At 37.0% G+C, this 22076-nt stretch overlaps 1 protein-coding gene across 1 annotated transcript; it reads left to right on the forward strand.

Annotated features, from left to right (window-relative positions):
* The first annotated feature begins 726 nt into the window (after window positions 1–726).
* Window positions 727–10019, forward strand: LOC132558103 (coiled-coil domain-containing protein 1-like). Its single transcript, XM_060222630.1, has 6 exons — window positions 727–1682; window positions 4056–4309; window positions 4671–4742; window positions 4899–5027; window positions 9376–9494; window positions 9819–10019. The coding sequence occupies exons 1-6, from the start codon at window positions 727–729 to the stop codon at window positions 10017–10019; spliced, it is 1731 nt and encodes a 576-aa protein (XP_060078613.1).
* Window positions 10020–22076: the final 12057 nt, after the last annotated feature.

Genomic DNA, 22076 nt, shown 5'->3' on the forward strand with positions numbered 1-22076 from the left:
GTAAAACACCAGAAACCGCTTGCTTAAAACTATCGTTAACGACCTCGTTAAACTGTGGATAACCAGCCTCTAATATTTTGCGCAATCATTAACTAGCAGATAATGAGAAGTTTGCGACTTAGAAAATTAACGATAGCGCTAATTTTTCAAACGTTTTGAGCCGGTTGTGATATCCAGGTATTCGGAACAACTGAGACAATCTAACCGTCTAAATATAAATACATGGTGCTGTAAATTAAACTAGAATCATACAACTTTAATCAGTGAAAATGCTGCTAGAGAATACCATCACTATCAACACTTGTTGTCTTTACTGAATCTAACAATCAGAAGCTTAGTTATAAATGTAACGAATGATAAACGTTACAAGTATATTACTCATATGCCCGAACTCTAAAACTGAACCTCATATTCACGTTTGTGTGATGGGCTATATGTTGATATTGTTCTTTATCTTATAACAAATAAAATATCTGTCGATAAGAAATCTATTTCATCCATCCCATTGAACTATTATAAGATAGACTGCTGTTGCTTCAAACATTTAAGAATAAATTAACAGTTCAACACTTCTTTGTATAAGAAGATGATTTAAAGTCCTATTCTAAGTGTACAAAAGTGTAAATTTATTTAGCTAGAAGTGAGTTTAATAGTTTTCTTGAAATCTCGTCATTATACATGTAGCTGTCATTATGTTTCTTGCTTCTCCACAGATATCAGTGAGCCATGGACCGGAAGTACTTTTTGCCTAAAGCTGCCGTCGTCGTTATGTTTTTGTCATGCGCACTGAGCTTTACGATACGAAAGCGGTCCTCACCAAGCCCATCAGACCTTAACAAGGCTTTCAAAATGTTGCAGCGTCAGAGGCGACGAGTAGATATGAGCGAATACCTTCGGAACAATCTCGATGATATGCAAGAAACATATGACCCTTACGAGGAGTATGGGGGATTAGATGGGCGGTACAGTCTAGAAGATATACTACCAGCTTATCAACAGTACCTTGATGAACTGGAAGAGGATGGGGAACAAGAAATGCCAAACAGAGCTCCATCGCTTGACGAATTAAAAAGCTTATTCGGGACGTCAGACAATGAGCATAATTCAGTTCTAGACGAGGCTATCAAAGTGAAAGGTGAAAGTCAATCCTCAAATAGGAAAATTACGAAATCACAAATGGAAAATCTCTTAAGCCAAGTAAAAGATGAAGAAACGCAAGACACACAGGAAATAGAAAAACCGGAAACATCTTCAATCATAGAAGAGACAGGCGACACAGATCAGGCAGAGGGTTCTTCAAAGCCGGAAGTTGTTACTAAAGAGGAACTGAAAGATATATTTGGGGGTGATGAATCATCAGAAGCAAAAGACGATACACCATCTGATAACAAAGATAGCGAGGAGGAGGACAGCAATTCAACAGGACAGGAAATGGTACCACAGATGAACTCATTCCCTAGTGAAAAGAAGAAAAAAGTTGCAAAGCGAGATAATGGGGAGACTTTGAGATCGGAGGAGGAGGATTTACATAATGAGATAGCTCTTCTTCATTTGATGGAAGGCATTGAGGATGAGGAAATCGATAACCTTGCCTCCGCCCTTAAAGAAGCAACCATGTCTCAAATGGAAGGAGCAGATTCTTATCTTCGACCTGAGTACAAGGACATTGAGAAGGCCATCAGGTAAGCACTTCTTATCTTATATCTATGTATCTATGTATAGTGATATCTGAATTGCTTGAAGGGATCAAACGTAAAAACAACACGATAAATGTGTATGTTCATTTCTGTTAGATTTAAACTCCCGAAATACATGCCATTAGATTTTGTCAACATATATTTGTTTGATGGGAGTCATCTTTTAGTTACAATTTACATCCAATGGTTACGAAAAACATTTGAAATATACACTAGACCATAAGTTAGGAACCACCCATATCTTGGACCATGCTCAATTTTGTTCGTTATATTTAAACAAACATTCAGTAGGATATATAGCATACTTTAGTCATCTTTAGAAACTTTACACAGTCGAAAGGAAAAGAAATTTACAGAACCGGAAGCGCTGCATCATTTTTAAAAGATCTGCTCAAAAGGCATTTCTAAAGTTTGGAAAAAAGTTTGACTTAAACTACCGTCTATTAAAAGAGAGACATCAGATCACAAAAACATGTTACTTGATTAAGAAGATTGACCAATCAATGAATTCGGTTTGAAAATATCAATATCGGGTTTAACCACCACACTTCTGTACAACTCTTGTACTCTTCGTCTATTACCATTGGCGAGACGTCGAAATTTGTTCTGCTGTAACCTCTGCCACTCATGAATCAATACAGCCCGTATTTCTCCAATTATTTTGCCTTTTGGATTCCATACGTTGACTTTTTGTCACAGAGAGTCCCACATGCTCAACTGGGTTCATGTCTGGTGACATGGCACTTGTTAAATATAATCTTGGCGGCCCCTGCGTGGAATGACTTTGTCATCCATTAGGATGGGTCGATCTATTAATGGATTGACATTGAAATGTCGCATAAAAAAGGTCGAAGGATCTGGTCATAGTACTTCTGCCATCAAGTTCCAATATCGTCATGCAAGTGAAGCGTTCAGTTTAGAGAAAAAAAACATTTAGTTTAGAGAGTAACACCGCCACCACCAAATTCATTGTGCCCAGAATGTTATTCCGATGGTATGCCATATTTATTGGTCTCCAAACGCGGACCCAGCAGTCTGTCTGATGAAGTAAAACGGCTTTCATCAGGCCACTGAGCTTTCCGTAAAGACCGAATATTCCCTGTGCGTTGCAAACTTGCTTGTTTGTGCCTTCAAACCAACAGAGGACTTTCTACTTGTCGGCGAGAACTGTCTTTCGAGCTTGTTGGCAGTAGTGAACGAGGCTCGCTCTCGTTGCCTCTCAGCACAGACGTCTGTCAGCATAGACGTCTATCTTGTCTATCTGTAGTCTTACCTGTTCTACCACACCTGAGATGATCATCAAACTCCCGGTTTGGTTCAGATGGTGTATTGACCAAAAAATAACAAAATGGAAGATATTAAAACGTGCAGCTACTTATCTGAATGCCATTCCACCTTGGACCATTCCAAATGCCTGCCAGCATGAACACGTGTATGATTTACTAGAAATACAGGCGGTGCACATGTTGCTTTAGGTCGCATTTCTGGTCGCCAACATAATATCGTCAGGAATGTCTATTTTCCTATAACATATGAAAAAATGCGTTTGTATAATTTATATGTATTTGTGGTCGGTTCTAATTTAGGTGCGATACCTGTTAGTCCGTATGGGCGCTCTTCATTTGCAGTTCCTTTTTAGTCTATGCCTTTTACAGGTATCAAGTTTATTTACAGTCCTCGGTCGCATAAGAAAAGTTTGTATTGGGCATATGCAAACGTTGCATATATGACCTGTTATTTTAGGTTTGTATTGGACTATAAACAAACAAATACCAACATAATCACAATCCCTACTCAAATTCTGAAACACTTTGGCAAAATATAAACAAAAGAAAAATTTACACGGAGACTCCTGAGAAGTACAAGGAGAATCAATCCAGGCGTCCCGGAATTGTACGTGTCTTCTGCTTCATCGACAATTGCCGCAATGAAAACTTTGTCAATCCAAGTAAGTAATGTCACATTCTCATATGACAAAAAGGTATACAACAACGGAACCAACAGGTAAACTAACGAACACCAAACAGGTCATCACACAAAGAAATATGATATTTACCAATAGAATCACTATGACAACCGTAAAATTTCCCTATAATTTCCCTCAGCCTACATGTGTTGAAACCCTATGCTATGTCCCAAGCAAAATATGAAGGTGATTTAAATGGAAATAATGAAAGGAACTGAACTAGTACGAACGAGACTGTTACTCAGTCTATCGCGGCACCAAGAACTACATCAATTACTACCCGACTTGATTGTACAGTTATAAACTTTCATGTTTGACCAGTACTTCGGGAATCATCATACTGTATGTTGTTTATGTGAAACTAGTCTTTGTAATTTAATGTCGTCTTCCAGAGATGAAGAAATTCTACAGGAGCTGAAATCAAACCCATCTATGGCACTACAAATGGCGTCCTTGGCGCATCTAGCTCGAGACAACGGGCTGAATGTAGAGGAGGAGGACGATGAAGAGGAGGACGATGACAGTGACGATATCATTGATAAAAGAGGCGATGTAAACGACGACGAGAAACCAACCTATGAGGACGGAATGGGAAGATGGTACGAAAATCCGCTACCAGATGACGATGAGGAAATTGATAATAAAGGTTTGTGCATGATTCTTTTGTGATATTTATTCAATATTTACCCTAATTTCGTGACTTGTAAAGCTTCGTGATGCTGATCATTTGGAAACTACTATCAGAAATGTACTTCTATCAATGTATTAGTTTTTATACAATGTGACCCATGACACTGGATAATAGACTAAGTATGTTACTCCTGAAAAAGGTCATGTTTGATCGACGTTACAGAATACCTGCTCGAAGAAGGTGAGAGGAAGAACGTTATTGGGTCAGAAGGTTTCTAGAAAACGTCTACAAACATGTATTTCGTATTTCTTGGTCATTTTGACTGAAAGTTTGTGTATGTTTATTGTTATCTTTGAAAAGTTAAATTCTGTTTTAGATGCTCAAGTTGTCCTAGAAAGATTCGTTAAACAGTATCTACAAAGTGGAGACGCAAATGAAAATGAAATCGGTGAGTTTTAACGAATGGTTGTATTTTACCAAACATCATGCAAAATTACAGTACAATATAGATAGCAAAACCACATCTAATTTAATCGCAGTAAAGAATCACTTGTCAACCACCGTTATATTCATTTTAAATTCCAACCAGACACGACTATTTCAGATGATGTTCCTGAATTACAAAGGACAAATGGTGACACGGCTAATGACGAGGCTGTGAGACTGGCACTTTCCGAGTACCTCGCATCACAAGGAGACCCCAATCAAGAGACGCCAATGGGTGTGACAGAAGGTTGGTCAATACAGCACGTCTTAATCCCATGGACCAATAGAAATTTGTTCCCTTCAACCCACTGAATAAAATACGTTCGTCACAAGGAGTTGTCCATAATTGTCGTCCTCAACTAGCAAGCAAAATACAAGATATAACGTCAAATTTTTCTGGTCATTTACAAAGCCATATCTAAACTAAAGGTAGACATTTGTTATGCATTTTTACGGAGATGTTAATAGTCCTGTCACATGCCGTCTTCCCATTAAGACAATATAACCTTTATCATATGTATGTATAGTAATGTTATGTACATAAGTAGTTGCGTGGAGCAGTGATTAACGCATTCGCCTAGCCGACCGGGGTTCGATTCCTGGAACGGACGTAAAAAGATAGGGGTCACCTCTCAGATCTTATGGGTTTCCCTCTGGTACTCCACTTTCCTCCTAACTAAGACTCTTCACGACCAGGTCAACAGGAGTTATCAAGTTGCTTTAACTTGTTTTCAAAGTGTTGTAAAATAAATAAAGTTTATATCTAAAACTAGGTGATGATCATAACGTATTAACATATTTAGGTCAAAATCAGCATCCTGTCATAGCTAGCATTCTGGTGAGAGATATAAAAATGTGACGTATTCAAAGCTCGTATGTTGGACTTAGATTTAACTCTTTTTGCAATTTGCTTGTCAACGAGTTTTATTGGTTGTTCAATACTGGTTACCATAGAGACACAATGTAGCAAGAATTTTGAATTACATAACCTGTCATCTCAGCAATTTTACTATGAATCCTAATGAGTTTAAAAAATCAAGTAAATTATACAGTGTTATATCCATTAAAATGTGCGTTATCTCTGATAACATAAATAAAACCTATGACAGATGCAATCAATTTCGTAAATTGAAGAACATGTCATGTTAATACTTGTCGATCGGAGAATTTGATTAATTAACGAAAAGATTCGTACCATAATATGTATCTTCAATCTTTCTGATAAGAACATATTAACAAATGGCGTTATTTCAATTATTCAATGTTTTATTACATCGCACTTCAAAGAAAATACTATAAACACTGTGAATTAATGTGTATAAGATAAAATTCGTCAATTACGCAATATGGAAATCAGGTGTGACTTGTTTAGGAGTAGCCTGTATATAATAACGTTGACTGTATCGTATTTGTATCATATCGCAGATGAAATACACTTTTAAAAATTGGATGAATCAGTGAAAGAAATAAAAGCTTCAAATCTCATGAAGACAAAAAATACCTAGATCCATATGTTATGGCCACATTTAACGATTTGCATAATAAATGTGTGATTGTGCAGCAGGTAAGGCATGTTTCCCCTCCTCGTTTGTATTGGATTCCAACATTTTATGAGAATTAATATCTATATTTCATATATGTTCAACTAAAACGTTATCCAAGACTCCTACTCCCATTCTAAGGACTGCCAAACCATAATACTGTGTACTCAAAAGTGGAACTTACAGAATGCGGATTTTAAAATAATCAACAAACTTTTATACCAAAATTGAACTTCAACAATTTATTTGTCGATTGTACACACTACCTCTTAACTGTATCAGAATTTCTGTTTAAATATACCTTTCTTGATTGTGGTAAGATCTACCAACTGATAACTCGACAAAGCTTACTCTTCAGGAACACATGGTCTTATTTTCGGAGTACTTTTCAAAATTCTCCGTAATCAATTCTTTTTATACAATTTTGTCCTAATTTTATGGAGTTGGAGTTATGATAATGATGGGGACATGTTGGTTTTTCTTCTTTTTTTTTGAGACCTCCATAGAAAAACTCTCCTGGCCCCTCTCTTGGCCCCTCTTTCGGCCCCTCTTTTGGCTTACTTCTTTTTTCATGTAAGACTGAATTTATCGAAGACCTGCATGTTTTGTCATTTATTGATCATGCCCAATGTAAATATCCACTTGAATTGGAAATTAAACGCTTGTCTCGATCCTTTCTACAACTAGACAAACAGCTTTCCAACATGTTCTAAGTTAATCGGGATGACTTCGATTTCCTTACGTGAATTTACTACTTCTAGACATAAGTAAATCTGGTTCCGGTACAAATGAGGTTTGCATGTCGCAGTTGATTCAATATTGATATTCTTTAGCTTGTTTCCAAGGTTTCCCTGGAACATATCGATAGTTGACAAACGTATTATATATGGTTATACAAGGTTATAGTTGATGGAGATTGTGGGGCAGTTTGATGGTCATCACTTTTATGTCATTGGTAAGGGTTATGTTTCATTGTGCTTTATGTTGTGAGACGGTTTTAATGATCGTTTCTATGATTCGTGTTTACATTTTACTAATATTAGAACATGACACTATTCACTCGGTTGACCGAAATGGATTTAGCGGGATGCGGTTGAGCAGAAGACTAATACCCCTCCGTAACCCATTGTTATAATATTTCTTCAAATTGCTTCTCGTAAATCTTTCTTTTGGTTAAGATTTGCCCCCATTTACTTGAACATGAGTTTGACTTTTGATTCTGTTGTTTATTCATGTTATTTCAGTGCAGTCGTTATAAAGTAAACAATTAGTCACTGACCTCTTACAGAAAAGAACGATCCCTGGAGCGTTTGACATCGTTTCTGTTTAATAAGAAATAAAGATGTCCATCTCACCGTGTTGTAATAACCCGGATGTAGAAAGAAGGTTCATTTCCGCATTTACAAATCAGATGACAAGCAATCACCGAATTATTCCAGCTAATACCCGAAAGGAAACTTGTTTTCTATTTGAATTAAGTTACCAATTAACGAGACTGATTTATTCTACTACATATAGGTGCTTTTAGGTTACAAGGATAACGTGATATCGGGAACTTTCTTTGCGAGTTGATTTAAGATTACATACTTACTATTGAAAAAATAGAACGTGAAAATGCAAATATAATAAAACAAAGAAAATACCGACATATCAACAGAAGTTTATTTGAAGTCAAATTCGATGAAACTAAGGCAAAATATAAACAACAGAAATATTTTCATGGAGAACCGTCAAAAGTTACAATTAGATTAAGACCAGAACCCACATGTATGAAACCATACTCATTGTCAAATGGACATTTTATGCACAAGCTTAAACACTTTCGGTTATAAATATGATATTTGAACAAAAATATATAAGTAATTTGAAGGAACTTCGAAAAGAAGTTTAGTTAAATATTGTTTTCACTGTTAAGCTTTTTTTCTTTTTAACTTAAATTTTATGATTTAAGTAAACTTAAAATTGGAATGAACACCGATTTTATGCTTTAGCATTTGAATGTCAAAGTGTTGTGGACATGTAATCGTCTTTATACGATGTAAATACATAACGAATCTGAACTGTTAGAATATTGAAATAATTGTACTTGTGGTAGCCATCTTGTCAGTTATAAAATCGATGAAACACGTGAAACAGGTGTCATTATATGATGGCCATGACAGCGCGGCAGTACGTGTGAGGGCAACCATTATTATCACTGTCTACCTGTCTGAGGTGTTCGCTCTTTATCGCTGGTTAATGGATTGCAGTACGTATATAGAAAGCCGATAATGATCCCTCTTGCAGCTAAATAGAGTGCGTTATGGAGGACATTACATGCAATTTGTTCTGTTAAATGCAGACACTATCTGTCTGCTTCTACAATAGAAACATATAGATTTACGGCTTGACCATTTGTTAAAAAGAGATCTTCTAGAAATTTTCAAACAAATTTCTATATATGGTTAAAGGTACATGGCCCAGCGGAAGTTTTAGTGTCGAATACATTTTTTTTTAGATATTCTTGGATTATCAGAGTGTGTGGACTACCAGACCCCAAGGAGCGTCTAATTTCCTGATTATTGGGATGGGCGGTGAGCTGGGAATTACGTATGAATTTGTAGATGACAAATGTAGGCTTTACCATCATCCATAACATAGCTTCAGTGTGACCAGGGGATTCCATTCCACTTCGAATTTGTCATTTCTCAGACTGAGGACAGAAACTACGTCTACTTGTTTTAAATCACTTGGCAGTTATATATTACTGATGAGCATAAATACTATAAATACTTATCAACACAATATGACATCCTTTTCAAACCTAACACTGCAACTAACACACTACCCGGTGAAAATCCGCGTGGTCGGCCAAGTGACCCCTTATCTTTTCAAGTCCATTCCGGTAATCGAACCGCGGGCGACTAGATGAAAGCCACCCGACCACTCTCATACAATTTGTCAATTCTGGAATGTGTGTTATTTGAATTCTTACAGAAATGTTGGTGTATCATGTGTTGTTTTTCACTGTTAGAGCATTATGGGTATATCGTGTGTTATTTTGTATTGTTACAGAATCATGCCTGGCCGTTGACCTGCTGAATACTGACTGTGAAATTGCTGATAAGATGGGTTTGCCTATTGATGATGAGGCTAGGGAGTTGTGTAACCGACACGAGATGTGTTACATCTGTGTATGTTGACCTACAAAATAACCCCATTTACCATTACATAAACATCGTCTATGATGATTAGAATCGATTTTCATTCTGATATACTTACGCTATTATATATACTTATTAAATATTTTTGTACCTTACTTAGACAAACATTCTCACCTTCTGATTACTTCCACGTTATTGATAATATTTAATGAATTTCATCATTACAAATATAATTCCAGTCACTTTCCAATTAATAAAAGATGTTTTTAAAGTTTTAGTATTTAAACTCCCTTAAAGTTCGTAACACTGCTTAAAGGTACAGATAGATAAACATTGAATTATGTTGCATTGCAGGGAAAGGGACACGGCATTACAAAAAGCCAATGTGATCAAGGTTTCGGGTCAGAGGTCATTGAAATATGTGGCCCTAACAAAAGCTGCATCCGAGACGGTGCCCAGTTTCTCTGGCTCATCAAGAGTGGACAACAGTACAGTGACCGCCCCCTGGATGAGTGTAGAGATCCATGTGTCCGTGATTATGTACTCGGGCTATAGGCGCTCAAATTCTAAAGACGGCGTCGTATGATAACTGATAAATCTGCCTGTGGAGAATGCGAACCTGTTTATTTGCACATTTGTGATTTTTGATCTATTTATGACAGTCATTGACCTCATATAAGATGCTTGAGCAGAGATGAATTATTAGGTGTAAAACAGAAGCAGAAATAGGTATGTCAGCATGCAAGCGCGCAATAACAACTATCGATGTAGGCTGCCTATGAATCGAAACCGGCTTTGTTCACAGAACAACCAGCTGTGCTTAAATTCATTCACAAGGTTATATTCAATGTACAAAGCGGCATATGACGTCATTGACTGTTAATTAGTGGTGTATCAAAAATTAATTAATATGATAATTGATGTTTCCCTTGGTTATCAATATGGTTAAGATCAGGATAACGTGACGTTGTAATATTAGTCTCTCCTAGTGCGGCATATACAGAGTCTCGCCTGATGTTACGTCGAAATACGTTTAGTCTCGTCCACCGTGATGCCGCATTGCATTTAACTTCATTTAGGGTGACGACGTAGAAGCAGCGTCTCACGTTGGGTGACGTCGTATATTACGGAACACAGACTAACTTTTAACAAAGATCGTCTTCAATTAGAAGTACACCAGCATTGTATGGATCAACTCTAATAATGATGTAGATAAACCTGATGCGGCTGAAAAAGCCATTAAGATTAGACACAGACATTCCACGACCAATACAAAGTGTCTCTCCAACACAGACGGTGAGCAGACACAGGCAGTAGCGCGTCGTTGTGGTAGAACTGAGTCGTGTGAGCAGCAGTTGTCCATTTAATATTTGTCTCACCTGAACTCAACATAATCCTTCTCGTCATTTTTATACTCTTTGTTTGATAACTTTGGCTATAAATTATTTTCTTTTAACTTCTGAAATACGAAAATATCATTTCTCAATGGAAATCAAAAAATGACCAAACAGTTCAATTCAGACAAATATTTTATGCAGAACTGATGAAAATAGAATTGGAATAATATATAGTATTTAATGTATTTATCATAGATACTTTTTGTACAAAAGACACAGTAAGGACATCTATTATCCTAGTTTGTCTACCTTATGTTTGATTTATTTCCCCCAGTCGCTATCATTTCTTGAAGAAGTCCAATCTTATACCGGGTCATTCAGAAGTCAAAGATAAATCCCAGACCAAACCCAGTTCCAAGGTCAACCCAATATATGTCGTTTTCATCATTTGGTATAGTTTGTTAATGTTGTAGAATCTTTCTCAATATACATTGTATAACTCCAGTAAATACTATTGTCTTTACCAATGAGCTAGTGAAAAACTAATTTCCTTGGATTGAGGAAAATTATAAATCTTCAAAATGTGGTAAAGTATCATAATTACACCGAAACATTTTAATTTACAGCAAATCGTGTATAACACTATAGATACGTGTTTATCGAGTGCAAAAAATTCTGCTTTTTTCCTTAAACAAAAAATTCCGCTCGAACACATAATACATACTATATATATATATATATATATATATACAAATGATTGTCAGCCTTAAATCAGAAATCAACAGACTGGAGCGACATCAATATCTCGATAATGTTTAAATCATTTTTGGAACGTGTTGTGATTTTTGTCAAGGATTACCATCGGTGTTCATGCACTTTCAATCAGCAGTTATATTGAATAACAAATAATCAAAAATACAAACGATTGCGGTATTTGGGTTAATTTTCAAAATGTCTAAATTTTGAGTCATCAATTTCAAAAATACGTTGATAATATAATAATTCTGTATCATTACATTCATACAGTACTAAAAGTTAAACATGGAACGAAGAGGATAGACATCTGGGACAAAACTACCCACTGATCCACAAGACTACCCACTGACTCACAAGACTACCCACTGACTCACAAGACTACCCACTGACTCACAAGACTACCCACTGATCCATAAGACTACCCACTGATCCATAAGACTACCCACTGATCCACAAAACTACCCACTGATCCATAAGACTACCCACTGATCCATAAGACTACCCACTGTTCCATAAGACTACCCACTGATCCACAAAACTACCCACTGATCCATAAGACTACCCACTGATCCATAAGACTACCCACTGATCCACAAAACTACCCACTGATTCATAAGACTACCCACTGATCCATAAGACTACCCACTGATCCACAAAACTACCCACTGATCCATAAGACTACCCACTGATCCATAAGACTACCCACTGATCCATAAGACTACCCACTGATCCACAAGACTACCCACTGATACACAAGACTACCCACTGATACACAAGACTACCCACTGATCCATAAGACTACCCACTGATCCACAAGACTACCCACTGATACACAAGACTACCCACTGATCCACAAGACTACCCACTAATCTACAATCTCTGTATTGTACATATTTTTCCGTTAAAGTTTGATAGAGTTTACTCTGCCTTAAATGTTTCACCCTGTAGAAGGAAAACAATTACAATTTCTCTCCGAAATTTTATTTAATAAAAGTTGTATCATACTACCAACGACTTTTGTCTTATATAAACAATCAATACAAGATCGATTTCAACCTTCACCTAATAACTTCTTTTTGTGGCGTCTCCTCGTTGAATATCAACAGTGTACAGATTCTCCTCCGAATCATCTCACAAGGTTAATACCACATTCCCCATTGATAACCTCTCCCTCTCTCTGTCTCTTTGTCTCTCTCTCTGTCTCTCTCTCTCTGTCTCGCTCTCTCTCTCTCTGTCTCTCTCTGTCTCTCTCTCTCTCTCTCTCTCTCTCTCTCTCTCTCTCTCTCTCTCTCTCTCTCTCTCTCTCTCTCTCTCTCTCTCTCTCTCTCTCTCTCTCTCTCTCTCTCTCTCTCTCTCTCTCTCTCTCTCTCTCTCTCTCTCTCTCTCTCTCTCTCTCTCTCTCTCTCTCTCTATCATTTACTGTAAATTATTTAAATTGATATATAATGATGTAATTGCAGACAGTTCTGAAAATCATTGAAAGATTTGATTGAATACGTTATTTACCAAAATTTGAGTTGCTTCCCAGTTAAACCTTGTAAACAACGAATCAGTCCATACATTTTGAAGTGTGTGGAAAAAAAACTTAGGTATTTGTCTCAAAACGTAGACATCTGTCAGAACCGATGATGTATTATTCCCGCTTGCTTTGCACCGACAACAAAAACTAACTGAAACTTACCATAAGCGGAAGGGAGATAAATCTAGTTACTTTTCCATTACCGAGCGGACATCGAGGTTATGTGTTGTGTGGCTGTATTGTCAGACATTGCAATACCAGTGACACCACTGATAACATACCAAAGAATTAAGCAACAATGATTTCTTTAAATCCTTGTAAATTTGATGGAAGACTTAATATAGATTCCGAGAAACACTTTTTCCACATGAACTTCCATAAATATAGTTTTAAAACGAAAGTATAAGGAATTTTGATTAATCAAGATTTACACTTATGGCAAATGCCTCAAAATTTACACAACACTCAAATGAATAGCGCTCATACAGATTTCGAGATATATGCTGTGATATATGGATCAATCCGGTACGTGTTACTGTAGGCTATTTAGTATAACCCTGAGCGTTAGCTCTTCTGTCGTGGAGGTTAATAAAAGTAGTTGTATCACCTGGACGCCATTTCTTATGAGTTGATTGTTCCACGTGGGTAGCAAACAAGATATTACAGTGGCGACGAGGCAAGGAACTTGTGGTAAGATCGACTCTGTGTTTTGAACGAAAGCACCATGGCGAAAATAGGCCGTATCGGCGAGTTCGCAGAGGGCAAAGAGGATTTCAGTTGTTACGTTGAGAGACTTGAACAGTTGATACAGTTGACGTTAAACGGGTCCCTGTGTTTCTAGCGGTAGTAGGTCCGCAAACATATGCTTTGCTTAGGAACATTCTCACCCCAGAACTGCCCAGTACCAAATCGTATAAGGAGTTGAAGGCAGCACTAACTAGACATTACTCCCCCAAACCACTCGTGATAGGAGAACGGTTTAAATTTCACAATCGTAAACAGAGGGAGGGGGAATCAGTTTCGGATTATGTAGTCAGCCTGAAGAAGTATTGTGAGTTCGGGGACTTCCTTAATCAGGCCTTGCGGGACAGACTAGTATGCGGATTACGGAGTGAGGTCATACAAAAGAAACTGTTGGCCGAGAAAGACTTGGACCTAGCCAGGGCTAATGAAATCGCGTTAGGCATGGAGATGGCGACAAAGAACACTGAGGTAATGTCGCAGCCGGCCATTGGTTCAGTCAATGTTGTGAACAAAGGTCAGAAGTACAAGCCTCGTAAATCAAAGTACTGGGGTAGTGAAAGATCACACTCGGACAAGGCAGAGGGAACAAACAGTGACTCAGGTAAAAGGTGTTTTCGCTGTGGTGAAAAACATACACCAGCAGACTGTAAGTTTCTGCATGCGCAGTATTATGTGTGTCAGAAAGAGGGACATATTGGGAAAAAAAATGTCCAACCAAAAGGTCAAAAGGGCCTGTAAGCGGTACTAACATTAGTAAGACTAAGTATCTGGAGGCGCAGGAACGTGGGTAGCAAACAAGATATTACATATACATTATAGCCTAACAATGATTTTAAACCGCATAATACAGCTGTTTCATCCCTCCAGGACTCGTTGGTGATGCAAGGGTTCTAAATTATGAAGAAGGAAAAGTCAGAGTCTATATGCGGAGGTGACTAGCTAAATGATACAGCACATTTCGTAATTTTCATGCATCTGAAAATTCTATAACAAAGTCAATTGCATGTGTACATTCTGAACCGTGCCACGAATTCATTAAACAGTGCCATGCAGGGATGTAGTTGACCCAACGCTTACATCAAAAACATAAATAGGACTTTCTTCTATTAAACCTTTAGTTTAATCCTAAAACAATACCTTCGTGTCTATTGTCTCCATCCTCCATATCATGATGGTTTAACGAACGAATATTAAGTGACACCCACAACAGAGAATTACGAAAATCACTTACATAGGACTCGTTACATGGACTGGTCATCATTTTACAGTGTGTGAAGGTCGTGATTAGTGTGAATTGCGTGCTAGACTACCATTCGGACTGGGGAATGAGATTATCTTAATCCTCTTTAAGACAAGATACAATCTGGAAGGCCAAGCATCAAGAACATGCAGTAATCCATGAATGTAAGTTTTTATAAATTTTAATTCTAAAATTTTAATTTATTACGCATTATCAGAGTATAAGTAATGAGAGTATTATAAGTTAAGTAACCCTACTCTCAGTGATAGATGTAATAAGCTTAAATGAGGTAGGGAACAGAACTGTAAGGTTGTACAAATAAGTTCATTTCAAGCAATTCTCATAATAGATACATAAATATCATCACAATCTATCTTAATTAGACATGATACCCTCAAGTTATCTATGTCTAATATTGTATGAGAGTTATCTCCCTTGCTTAATAAAAACAAGTTGGAAATGAACGAAGGCGTATCATTTTACTCTTGATGTCCGTTGATAGGTACGTGTATCATACAATATTTATTCACACAGAAAACAGTAACCTGAAGTCACGTTAATTATATATTGTCAATCAGACATAGGATGTTTAACATTTTGTACTCAGCGTCTCATCAAATAAGATCAGTGTTCCCAAAAACCAGCCTCATGGCGCTTTGGAAAATTCTTTGTTGCATCCACATACTTCATTATCAGCAGCTAATTGCAGTGGACTGATCACGTGATATTTCTAAACTCTGTCACGCCATGTTTTGTCCAGCCTCATATAGACATGGATACAAGACAAACGTTTAAACGGTCATGAATACCTGCTTTAGTTCGAGAGTAGACGGAAGTGGTGATTTTTTTAGTGTAGAGCTGCATGAATGATTGTTAATTGACATGGCATTGTTGATCCTGCTTACTCTGTTTGAGACTTACTCAAAAGTGCTAAAGTCAGGTTTTAGTAGGTTTCAATCGTCTTTCCTGCTATATTCTTGTAAAAAAATCGGGAAAGATTTTCAATTCTTAGAGAATTAATGTTTGCATCAACAGCAGCATAAACCACAGCATCAAAAGGTATTCTATCTAGGGACCTTTTGGAGTTGAGAATGGAGAGCTTACCACTGTGCTACCGTTACGATACATACGATGAAGTGAAAAAATCATAAAACCGTATTACATATGTATTCCCTCCAAATATGCAATGCAAATCTCGTACAAGCAATACCAAAGCTGATAATCATGTGGCCAGTATTTATGGAGGTTTTTCAGATGTACATTACTGAGTAATTACGCGAACATCGCAAACATTTTAATATCTCCATATCATCAAACCCTGAACTCAACTTCCTACACTTGACATTCATTTATTGAGAAACACAATCATTTGAACATTTAACTGCGTTGTGAAGATAAAAATTTTATTAGAAAGTGAAAAGGTAATTAGTAAATCTGAATATCTCGATATAACAATCACCCGGAAATTAAGCTTTCTTATCACTGTTGATTACTTTTACAATACCTAGTTCCTGATCAAGCAAAGAGAGAAAATACCAGGTGAGAACAAAGTTTCATATGTTGCCAAACCAGAACAGAGTGACGTTTGAATGTCTCCTTTTGAGGCAAATATACGCCCACCGTCCTCCCTTTGGTGTTTTTCTTATACGGGTTTCATGGAATCGCCTCTATGGGTGTAGACTCATTTGCATACATGGTGCTTTTCACTTAAAATTCAATGCAAATAATTAAAAACAGCCCATCGAGAGGTATTCATGTTTAAAATAACAAATTGTGTAGCAAAAATGTTGCGAAAAAAACCTTATCCTGGCTATGAAAGTGGCCGTAGTATGTCCGTTACGGTATGCTGAGTTTTTGTGGTTTTTTTGTACACTCTTGGGGCCCTTGTGACCTTGTTGACCTTGTGACCTTGTCTTTATTTTGTGGTATTGTCGGGAATTATGCTCTGGGTAGTGAGAGGGAATATACAAAAAAAACCATCCTATCCAACTATCTTCCTTTATTCTCTTCCTAACACATGAAAATTACAGTAAACAAGGGAGGCAATCATACAGTTATCGAAGTTACCTCCCCTTTGACCATCTGTGGATGGTTTACATACAGTTACCTATATGTGAATACATAATAGTGTTGATTAACAAATTTCCGTTGTTTTCTGTGCATGAAGCTAACCTATATGAGATATACGATTCCAACAGGGCAGTGTTTTAATACATTTAATTAACGTTTAATTAAGTGCTGTAAATTGAATTCTGCCGATATGCTGTATGATCTAGAGTCCGTCAGTATGAATGTCAGGGTTATGTCGGTCCAGCTGGTTGATGTAGACATATTTAATATAACCCCTAAGAAATTGGCGATCATGACAGGTATTGGTTTTCAGTTAACACGCGTTGGTTTCTCGGACAGTGGAAGAAAGTCGGGGTATAGAACCAAGTCAGAACGTAACGTTATAACGGATTAAAAACATCCATTTAATTTAAACCTCTTATATTGCAAATAAATATTCACAAAATAATTATGCGCATGTGTTCACAGCTTATTACTGTTTTTTTCTTTTAAATACACCATGGATACAAGCAATGACTTGATAAGGTAAATGGTATCTGATACAGAAATGAAGAGAGAAAGAGAGAGAGATAGATAGAGAGAGAGAGAGAGAGAGAGAGAGAGAGAGAGAGAGAGAGAGAGAGAGAGAGAGAGGGGGGGGGGGTTGTGTTTGGTGTGGTGGAAAAGGAATAAAATACATACAGATCTATATTTAGAAATAGTGTCACTCTTGATAAAATACATAAATACATAAAACATCAGGCCATTATTGGAATACGCTTGCGAAGTTTGGGATAATTGTGGTGTTATTATGTCATCTAATATCGAAAAAATCCCGAATTGTGACTGGTTTACCAATATATACTAGATCTGACTTACTATTAAGAGAAAAGGGTTGGGAAGAACTTAATTAAGACGTCAACATCGAAAGTTATCCATTTTTATACTATAATTAACGGGACTCAACCATCTTTCCTCACTGATTTTCTTCCTGAACATATTGGCAATCTCACTAGGTATAACTTAAGAAACGCAGATCAGTTACGAAAGCTAACTTACCGTCTTCAATCTATGTGTAACTCATTTTTCCCATTTACAACTGATCTCTGGAATATATTAGATGAGTTTCTAAAAACTGTTGATTCACTGAATTTGTTTAAAACCAAACTATGTACAAGGAGCACCAACACGCTTAAATCGTACTATTTATCATATGGCCCTCGTAAGCTAAATATTCTTCATTATCGTTTGAGAAATTGAGCAAGCTCACTCAATAATGACCTATTCAGAGCCAATCTCATGAACTCAGCATCTTGCTCCTGCGGACATCCCTCGGAAGACTCCTTTCACTACCTACTTCATTGTACCAGCTATATACAAATTCGTAACACCCTATTTACCAAACTGTCGTCGTATCCAGGTGATATTTCGATAAACGGAGACGTAAGGATAAGTTCAGCTGAAAACTCGCTTTTAGCAAGAGCTGTTCAAAAATTTGTTGATGCATCTGAGCGATTTGTCTAGTTATCTGCATTCCCCACCTTTCCTCCTTTGTACTATATACCTCCTTCTTCCCTCTTTACCTACCTCCTTCCTTCCCTTCAGTCCTTCCCTTATATTTCAATCAAACAATTATTATTATATGTATATTGTTACATTACTTGTTGTTTAAGTGGCCATTCATCAATTGAATAGCACCCTTTAATATCTAAGAGTTAGAAACAGTAGAGCCAAACAATTAAACTGCATCCTACTAGCCGTGAAATGAGAGTATGTAAAGCTTACTATAGATGTAAAGGAGGTTCGAGCTATTTCAACATTTATGAAGTCATGAAAATAGTCAGTTTCCGCATATATTTATTATGATCAAAAACTTAATATTGTCAGTACGTCCTTTAATGTTGAGAAACGAAACTGATTCCTTGATTATAAGATAATAGTAGCTATACTTAAAGACCTACTGACATAACACTTGAAGGATGGTCCCCTAGTTTCGGAGGTTTTTTCTGTCAGCGTTTGCGACAATATCCGTACATAAGGGCTTTGTTCAACGTTGAAGACATATAGATTATATATGTACAATGTATGCCTAGTAATAGTTAGATGATAAAGCTGATGAAAAGAATAAAAATGAAGAAATAACAAATATGCTGGCTTTGCACGTTTTCTTGCTCATGATTGCATATTCAATCAATACAGAGAATGGCGGTAGACACAAATGCAAGTGTCGATCATTGTTAGTTTGGAGCCGATATCTTTATGGTTTTTTTTCTCTCTCAGAAAGTATTGTAATTTTGTGAATAGTCTAACTTTAAGTATTACAAATCTTGCCCGAAACCAAACGCATGGAAAAATAACGAAATCTAACCATTTAGCTTTTTTAATTAATTTTATCTTTCACAATATTTTCAACATGTAATATTAACAAATAACGTGTACAATAAATGCATCCTTACAACCGCCATACAAACACTCGCTATGGTAATCCTTAGCTACGTACAACATCATCAACCTCACCATCATCATCATCATCATCATCATCATCATCATCATCATCATCATCATCATCATCAACATCATCATCATCATCATTGTCATTATTGTCATCCAACCTTACTATCATCATCACTATCGTCATCATCATCATCATCATCATCATCATCATCAACATCATCATTGTCATCATTGTCATCCAACCTTACTATCATCATCACTATCGTCATCATCATCATCATCATCATCATCATCATCATCATCATCATCATCGTCATCATTGTCATCCAACCTTACTATCATTATCACTATCGTCATCCTCCTATGATATTATTGCTTCTTGTGTGTAGATGAAGATTTTGTAGTTGTTAATGTTTCAGGCAATGACAATCCAAACTTCGTTGTAGAGTGTTGATGATGTTTTTATTAATGTAGTGTAGGGTGTATACTGTTGAGTAGACAACCCCAAGTATCGACTGAGACTGACCAAGCTCTCTGCTGTATTTATACCACGGTCCTATATTATTCAACATCTTGACAGATAAAGACAAGTGACCAGAAGAATTACTTAATGGTATTAAACTCTACATGACCGGTATTAAACTCTACATGACCGGTATTAAACTCTACATGACCGGTATTAAACTCTACATGACCAACACCCATATCTATCATGTCTGAATATATAAACACAGGTGTTGACGTTTGAGATATTAGGGTATTTTGACCACAGGGTTTATGTAACACTATGATGTAATATTTAAAGGCCCATGCAATACTCAAAGGTCAGCTGAACTCTATAATAATTTAAATGTCAGTTCAGTCATCATCATCATCATATCTGTATTATTGTTCATACATACACACCTCCACATCCACACAAAAAAAAAACAAATTAAAAAACACACATACAAACACAAGAGACAACTATGCATACAAAAGTCAAGAAAATTGAAGAACAAAATACGAGAAAGACAATTACAGAGTAAGAAGGCAAGATATACAAGATAAAAGGCCATATAGTAAAGGAAATCAGTTTCGTTTTCAAAATATAAAAATAGACCATACAGTCTATTTCATTTTGTGTAACCGAAACTGATTTATTTTCCTCTCCTTTCACTTTTCATCATTGTTGTTTGATAAAATCTCAAATTTAAAAAGGATTTTGTTTCTTAATCATAACGATAGCCTGCTTTCAATGTAGAATGCACATTGATATGCACACGTGTAATGTGACCTAGCAGTGCTGTGATTGGTTGAAAGTTACAAGTATACAAGAAATATTCTGACACTTGTTTTATCAATCTCTTAAGAATGGACTTTCATATAAGCTCCTCTGTTGCTCATAAAATTCTTACTTAAATAAATGTATCACATCAATCAGATCATTTGGTTACCAAAAAATGCAGGAGACAGAACTTGGGAAGGTCTGTTATCTTATGAAAGAAATAGGAAGTTAATGACCACAACCTCAGTGTCACTCAGGCGACAGTGCCACAACTTATGTACGCGCCACAACATCAGTGTCACTCAGGCGCTACAAAATCAGTGTCACTCATGCACGTGCTACAACATCAGTATCACTCAGGCGCTACAATATCAGTGTCAATTATGCACGCGCCACACCATCAGTGTCACTCAAGCGCTACAATATCAGTGTCACTCATGCAGGCGCAATAACATCAGTGTCACTCAGGCACTACAATATTAGTGTCACTGGTGCACGCACCACACCATCAGTGGCACTCAGGCACTACAATATCAGTGTCACTCATGCACGTGCTACAACATCAGTATCACTCATGCAGGCGCAATGACATCAGTGTCACTCAGGCACTACAATATTAGTGTCACTGGTGCACGCACCACACCATCAGTGGCACTCAGGCACTACAATATCAGTGTCACTCATGCAGGCGCCATAACATCAGTGTCATTCAAGCGCTACAATATCAGTGTCATTCATGCAGGCGCCACAACATCAGTGTCACTCAGGCACTACACTATCAGTGTCACCTATGCAGGCGCCATAATATCAGCGTTCCTCAGGCGTTACAATAACAGTGTCACCACTCATTCACGCGTCACATCATCAGTGTCACATAGGCGCTACAGTCATAGACACTTATATTTAAAGTCAACTGTAAGAAAACATATACAGAGAATGCAGTTGATCACATCAACAATATATGAATATTTCAGGAAATAAATGAGAGGTAAGCACATATTGACATACCAAGTGCTGTCATACGAGGTAATAAAGCGATCAAATCTGTTTCTACTTCAGTCGGCCATAGTTATGTACTTGTTTACAGCTTAAGCGCTGTGAAGTCAAAGATCGCTAACCTCTATATACTATGATAGAGCTTAACTCACGTGTCATTTCGTGCTCCGAACGGGACCGCCATTGAAACAGTATATTAACAATTATCAGGGCAATAACGTCGGAATCAGAGATTCCTAGAGTCGCCGAT

The sequence above is a fragment of the Ylistrum balloti genome, unplaced genomic scaffold (assembly GCF_031769215.1).
Source record: "Ylistrum balloti isolate Yb309-2 unplaced genomic scaffold, AGI_CSIRO_Ybal_v1 Utg370758, whole genome shotgun sequence".
Classification (NCBI taxonomy): Eukaryota; Metazoa; Mollusca; class Bivalvia; order Pectinida; family Pectinidae; genus Ylistrum; species Ylistrum balloti.